Source organism: Eimeria acervulina, genomic scaffold (assembly GCF_000499425.1).
Source record: "Eimeria acervulina Houghton genomic scaffold, Eah_scaff1335, whole genome shotgun sequence".
In the NCBI taxonomy this organism is placed as follows: domain Eukaryota; phylum Apicomplexa; class Conoidasida; order Eucoccidiorida; family Eimeriidae; genus Eimeria; species Eimeria acervulina.
The window spans coordinates 1-7510 of NW_013550278.1; the positions used below are offsets into that span (position 1 = coordinate 1).

At 40.9% G+C, this 7510-nt stretch overlaps 2 protein-coding genes across 2 annotated transcripts; one reads left to right on the top strand and one right to left on the bottom strand.

The window, feature by feature from the left end:
* Positions 1-252: 252 nt before the first annotated feature.
* Positions 253-4164, bottom strand: EAH_00058660 (hypothetical protein, conserved; the record flags this gene model as incomplete). The annotated part of the gene is made up of 7 exons (XM_013397270.1): positions 253-358; positions 701-1140; positions 2088-2338; positions 2645-2712; positions 3030-3086; positions 3717-3792; positions 3986-4164. Coding segments are annotated over 7 exons (1177 nt in total), but the record flags the coding sequence as incomplete, so codon positions are not given.
* A 1137-nt stretch (positions 4165-5301) lies between these two features.
* EAH_00058670 (nuclear transport factor 2, putative) lies at positions 5302-7410 on the top strand (the record flags this gene model as incomplete). Its single annotated transcript, XM_013397271.1, has 4 exons — positions 5302-5381; positions 5966-6144; positions 6582-6665; positions 7376-7410. The coding sequence occupies 4 exons, from the start codon at positions 5302-5304 to the stop codon at positions 7408-7410; spliced, it is 378 nt and encodes a 125-aa protein (XP_013252725.1).
* Between the last annotated feature and the right edge of the window lie 100 nt (positions 7411-7510).

Genomic DNA, 7510 nt, shown 5'->3' on the forward strand with positions numbered 1-7510 from the left:
GCAGCAGCAGCAGCAGCAGCAGCAGCAGCAGCAGCAGCAGCAGCAGCAGCAGCAGCAGCAGCATAAGAGGCAATATCGAATTTGTCCTTTGCAAATGTCTGGCATGCTGTAGCAGCAAGAATTAGGGTTTAGGGTTTAAACGAAAATAAAAAACAAAACTAAAGCTGACGCTGCAGCAGCCATCAGCAGCAAACAACAGACACTGCACAACCTGTAAACCCTAAACCCTAAACCCTAAACCCTAAATCTCACAGAGTATATCTTCGGCCAGTTCATCTTCACACAGCTGCAGCTCCGGAGCCAAAGTCTGCTGCAGCATCGCCTCGGGGTGTACAGACACCGCAGCAGCACACGGCACCTGAAGCGCACAAAACCCTAAACCCTAAACCCTAAACCCTAAACCCTAGAGCAAAAAGCCTTAGCCCTAATCACCAGACCCTAAACTCTAAACCCCAAACCTCCAAACCCGAAAACCCTAAACCCTAAACCCTAAACCCTAAACCCTAAAGCCAAAGGGGCTGTAGATAAGAAGATGAAGCCTCTCAGGCGTATACTGACTGGAGCAGCAGCAAAAAACAAAGAGCAGCAAATAAGCAGCATTCTCACACAAAACGAAGAGATATATAAAAAGTAGATATGAATAGAAAGAAATATAAAAGCATATAAAAGACAAAAAAATAAATACAAAGAAACCCCTCACCAGCTGTCTGCAGTGCTGCAGCAGCCGCTGACTTGCGGTGGATAATAGACCGCAGCAGCAAAACGCAGATGAAGAATCATGATTATCATTTGCTGCTGCTGCTGCTGCTGTTGCTGTTGCTGCTGCTGCTGCTGCTGTAGGCGAGTCCGCAGCAAGTGAATTCTCGGCAAGAGCGCCGTCCTCACGCTGCTTGTGCTGCTGCTGCTGCTGTTGCTGCTGCTGCTGCTGCTGCTGTTGCAGTTTGGAGAACTCCGCTTTCTGGGGCCTGATGAATGCAATGCGGAGGCGATGAAAGACATGCGCAAGTTGCTGCTGCTCCTCTTGGTCCTGCTGCTGCTGCTGCTGCTGCAGCTGCTGCGAAGAGCGGGAGCAGAGCGCCAGCAGGGCATATTCTGCTGCAAAGGAGTCTCCGTCAAAGCAGCTGCACACAAACCCCACAACTGGCAGCCCCTCAGCAGCAGCAGCAGCAGCAGCAGCAGCAACAGCAACAGCAGCAGCAACAGCAACAGCAACAGCAGCAGCAGCAGCAACAGCAGGTCTTAGGGTGTAATTGCCGCCAGACTTCGTGAGGAATTCGATGGTCTTCTGTCTCTGCTCCTTCCAGTCAAATCTAGGAGGACGCTGCAGCAGCACAACACGCATGCAAGGTCCTGCAGCAACTGCAGCAGCAGCAGTTGCTGCAGTAGTTGCTGCACCAGCAGCAGCAGCAGCAGCAGCGGCAGCAGTTGCTGTTGCTGCTGCTCATCCCAGGTCGAGAGGAGCAGCAGAAACTTCGCCAGGAGCAAAAAAGCAGCAGCGGTACCAGCAGCAGCAGCAACAGCAACAGCAGCAACAGCAGCAGCAGCAACAGCAGCAGAAATGAAGACGCACTGTACATAAAGGCACTTCGGGTATCCAGCAAGAGAGACGGCGGAATGAAAATGCATGCAGACGAGGAAGAGTAAAACTCTTCTCCATTCGGCTACCCCTAACCCCACAACTGCATGCAGCAGCAGCAGCAGCAGCAGCAGGTGCAGCAGCAGCAGAGCATGGAGAAGAGGCGAAGTCGGACGGTGATAGAGAAGAAGCAAAATAAATAAACCCTAAAAAGCAAACAGAAAAACAAAACTCGCAAGACAAATACAATAAACAAAAACAAATAAACAAAACAAATAAATAAACAAATAAACAAATAAACAAATAAACAAAATAAAACAAAACAAATAAATAAATAAAGCAAATAAACAAAATAAACAAAATAAACAAAGAAACTAAATAAAAAAACTAACTTAAAAAATAAATTAGATTAAAAACAACTAAATTAAATAAACAAATAAATAAATTAAATAAATTAAATAAATTAAATAAATTAAATAAATTAAATAAATAAATAAATTAAAAGGCTGACCATACACCTGAATGACTTCGTTCAACCGAGGCAGCGCATTTCCCTCTTCGGGGTAAAACAAAACAATACACTCTCGCAAAGACAGCAACTGCTGCTGCTGCTGCTGCTGCTGCTGCTGCTCTTGCTGCTGCTGCTGCTGCTGCTGCTGCTCCCACCAGGGTGCAGCACCGGGGATAAGGGAGCAGCGGTAGGCGTGGCGGCTCCATAAGACAGAGCGGCTGCCAGCAGCAGCACTCTCAGGCAAAGACTCTCTGCAGCAGCAGCAGCAGCAGTAGTAGTAGTAGTAGTAGTAAACGCACAGCAGCAAAAAAATATTCTGTCAAAGGCTAAAGCAGCTGCACAACGCGCAGCCTAGTGCAGCAGCAGCTATTGCAGCAGCAACTGTTCAAGCAGCAGCAGCAGCAACAGCAGCAATAGAAGCATATACACCTTCGGCACCAGCAGAATCAGCAGAACGAGCAGCAGCACTAACAGCAGCAAGAGCATCAGCAGCAACAACAGAACAACAACAGCAGCAGCAGCAACAGCAGCAGCAGCAGCAGCAGCAAGAGGCTGACCTAAATTTTGAAGACTCCCACTTGCCTTTGTTGCAGACGGCACCCACAAAACACTCGGAGTTCAATGGCTGAAGCAAAATTAAAAAAAACAAAATTAATTAAAACAAAAGAACAATAAATACTGCTGCTGCTGCTGCTGTTGCTGCCGTTGCTGCGGTTGATACTGTTGCTGTTGAAGCTGCTGCTGCTGGCAATACTGCTATTGCTGCAGCAGCTGCTGCAGCAATAGGGTACATGCAGCGTTATAAGTTAAACCAGCAGCAGCCGCTGCTTCACAACGGGAGGTGCATAAAAAGCTGCTGCTGCAGCAGCAGCAGCAGCACCAGCAGCAACAGCGACAGCAGCAGCAGCAGCAGCAGCAGCGACAGCAGCAGCAGTTGCTAACCTGCCTAACGAAGCAGAGAAAGCTACAGACGACTCCATCTTGCAAAGGCAAATGCTCCTGAAAGACCCACAAACAAAACCCTAAACCCTAAACCCTAAACCCTAAACCAACACGCAAATAAACAAACAAATGGATAACTAAACAAGCAAATAAGCAGACAAATAAATAAGTAAATAAATAAATAAAAATAGAAAATAAACAAACAATAAAGGCGCCCACTAAATACAAAGACAGCAAAAATAGAAACGACGCATATAAACAAAACAAAAGAAAAAAGTATAAATAAATAAAAATAAATAAATAAAAGAGGTATTAACAATAAAAACATATAAACATCAAAACAAACACAAAATACAATTGATAGACAAACGACGGAGATACAAACAACAGAAACAAAAACAAGGGAGACAAATAATATATATATATATATATAATTATATATATACATATATATAATTATAAATATGTATATATATATATATATATGCATCGATTTATAGATATCTACTTCTGTATATTTTTCTATTGACATTATATATGATACCAATATATGCATATATATACATATGCATCTATTTGCATTATATATATATATATATATATATACATCTATTTGTATTATATATACATATATATATAATTAAGAAAGAAGCATTAGAAGCAACCGGAGTGAAGACTGCGTCTGACTTTTTTTAACTGATTTAAATTCAAGAAGAGAGAACTCCCCTCAGGAAAACGCCGCCTTAGCTCTGCAACGTCGCCCCTGCAGCAGCAGCAGCAGCAGCAGCAGCAGCAGCAGCAGCAAAAACAAGGTGTGTTTCTGCGAGCTTCACTAATGTTTCTTTGTCTCTGTATGATTAGAGCAAAATAAACAAAAAGTTTTTGCATGCATTTTGTTATACCTCTCTCGTATATATGAAAAAATAAAAAAAAACGAAGAAGAAGCTGCTGCCTACCAGTGCTTTGGCGGGTCCACCTCTGTTGCTGTTGCTGCTGTTGCTGTTGCTGCTGCTGCTGCTGCTTCAGAAAAGGAATCCTGAATAGCGCGCAGCGCCTCAGCTGCAGCAGCAGATGCTGCTGCTGCAGCTCCTGCTGCTGTTGCTTCTGCTTGTAGTGGAGTTCCTGTGGTGTGCATTGTTGCTGCTGAGCTCTAACAGCGGCTGTTGCAGACAAAGAAAAGAAGAAGAAGAAAAAAAAGAAGTTCGGAGGCTCGTTTGGGCTCAGCCGCAAGAATGTTATGGTGAATAATCTGCCTTTATTCGCAAAGAAGAGGTCAGAGTTCACGGTGTATAGACAGGTTCTTGCAAATTATATATTGGCGGTGGTATATACGAAGGATATTAGTGTGAGGATATTAATGTGGAAACCTGGGGCTAAAAAGGTTTATCGTGGTTTCTATGATTGAAAAAGAAAGAAAATAGATATAAATGCACCACTTTACACGCAAAAACGAAGGGAAAAATGAAGAAGATATTCAAAAAATTTTAGTTTCTTGGGGCTGTGTTGTTGCTAAAGGAGGGCTGAAGTGGTTGCGCATGAGGGCTGGCTCAGACTCTCTTCTGCGACAACTTGCGAAGAAAAGTTGGAGAAATTTCCTATTAAAAAAGCCAATTAAATTTCAATTTATTTTTTGCTTTCTTCTGAACTCAACAGCTTCCCTTAACTCCATCGGTAGGCGAAGTTTCGGGTGTACGTACACCCCAATATTTTTGAATTGTGCATATATTATCTACTGCGGAGAAACAGCATTTCGGTGGCTTTGTTCTGTTTATTAACTTCATTAGTATGGATTTTCTGTTGTTTTTTCTTTGTTTTTTCTATAGGGAGCGAATTTTACCCCTCGCTTTGCTTCATTCTTCTCGCAGCCCTGTCGCTCTCCGCTCCGTGCGTTTGCAATTCAAGTGAGACCTTCTTCTATAGAACTTCTCCTCAGACACCCGGCACTGTGCAGTAGCAGCAATAGCAGGAGCAGCAGCAATAGTAGCAGTAGCAGCAATAGCAGCAGCAGCAGCAGCAAGAAGATGAAAGCAGAAATGCGTAAGGCTGCTGCCTTACGCATTTCGTGTAGTTGGTGTGTGGAGTGTTGTAAAGGAGATATGTTTGCTGAAGCTGCATTATCTTTGTTTAAACTTTTCTTACTACGAGCAGTTTCTTCTTATACTTAATGATTGAGTTTGTTTTGTTTGTTTTTATATGATGTATGAAGCTGCTGCTTCTTTATATTTCTTCTTTTTTCTGCATTTTCTCTTCCTTTTGCCTCTCAGACACCAAAATGCTGCAGCTAAATCCTCACTTTGACTCCATTGGCCCGCAGTTTGTTCAGGTGTATTATGAAACCTTCCGCAACAACAGGTACACCGCAACCACCTCTTTATTTATATTTGCATGCATTTCTCTTGCCTCTTTTCTCTTAACGCATTCGGTTTTACAAACATACCAATGCATGCACTTGACTTGCCTATTATATGTAATATATATATATATATAAATGCATATATATATATATAAATGCATATATATATATATATATAAATGCATATATATATATATATATATATGTTGTTTTCTTCAGCAGTGATTTATGGTTTTGGTGTGCGATCCCATCTACCCGCATGCACAGCTATTTAGCATATATAGCTAGCTGCAGCTAGCTAGCTATATATGCTAACTAGCTGTGCATGCAGCTGCAGCTAGCTAGAAGCAGCAATCATCTACAGCTAGCAGCAGTTAGATGCTTCAGGACGAAACAAGGGCACAAAACACAGCACATGCATGCATGCATGCATATTAAAACATATGAATGAATGCATGCATGCATGCATGGATATTAAAAGATATGCCTGCATGCATACATATTAAGAGATATGCATGCATGCATACATATTAAATGAAACGCATGCATGCATTTATGTTGTGCGTTTGATGCGTTTGTTTAGAGCGGGTTTGGCTGAGTTGTACACTGAGAATTCTCTTTTAACTTACGAAGGCACTCAGTTTCGAGGTGCTGCAGCAATTTTGCAGAAACTGCAGCAACTGCCAGCTGTTGTTAATCATCAGCTCGTCACCTGCGACTGCCAGCCGACTCCAAACGGAGGAGTATTAATCATTGTCTGTGGTCAGCAATTAGGGTTTAGGGTTTAGGGTTTAGGGTTTACGGTTTGGAAGATGGTTGGGGGTTTAGGGCTCGGAAGTTGGTTGGGGGTTTAGGGTTTGAAGTTTGTTGCGGGTTTAGGGTTTAGGGTTTAGGGTTTAGGGTTTCAGGGGAGGGTGGCACTTGCGTGTGTATTGGATGAGTAATATTTTTTTAGTATTTATCTGTTATTTGTTTTATTTGGATATTTTGTTTGTCTGTCTTCAGTTGGGTGTTTTAAATTTTAGAGTGTATATTAACTTTAATGAATATATTGTTTTATAGATTTGTTTGTATGTGTCTGTTTTACTTGTTCATTGCATTAATATATTTGTTTCTTTTATTATTTGTTCTACTAATTCAATTTAATTAATTTAATTTAATTTAATTAATTTATTTATTTTGTTTTATTTTCTTTTCAGGCGACTTAGCCATTGAAGATAATCCACCGATGAAATTTACACAAACTTTCAACTTGGTTCCAAACGGAAGCGGCACTTACGCTGGTCTGTCTCTATCTGCATGCATGCATTTATATGCATGCATGCATTTATATAAATACATGCATGCAATTATATGCATGCATGCATTTCTATTCGTGCATGCAATTATATGCATGAATGCAATTATATAAATGCATGCATTTATATGCATGAATGCAATTATATGCATGCATTTATATGTACGAATTTATATGTATGTATTTGCATGCATGCATTTGTATGCATTTGTATGCATAATAATTACTGTTGAAATAATAATTATTATTATGCATGCAAATATGTTAGCGAGTGTATGCAAATGCAAGCGAGCTCAGATATACTGTATCTTTTTTGGTTTTCTCTTCATTATTTCGATGCTTATTATATATCTTCTTTATATTTTATTACTGCATAATATATTATGTCCCCGATATTATTATATTTATCATATGTCCCCGATATTATTATATTTATCATATGTCCCCGATATTATTATATTTATCACATAGTTATGTTTTCTTATTACTTCTGCCTCTCCATATCTCTGCATATCTTTGGTTTAATTTCTACTTGTGTTTTTGCATTAAAATGAAATCCCCGCACCCAATCCCATCTCCATATAATGCATTTTATATAATTATATATATATGCATATACAAATATGTATATATATATATATGTTGAGGTGTATATTGTTTGGGGTATTTTTCACTCTTTTTGTTTGTATGGCGCAGTTTTTAACGATTGCTTCCGCCTTTGCATCGGCTGAGCAGCAAATGGTGGAGCATACAGAGGGAAGGGCAACAGCAACAACAAACTGCAGCAGCAGCAGCAGCTGCTGCTGCTGCTGCAGCTGCTGGCTCACTGAA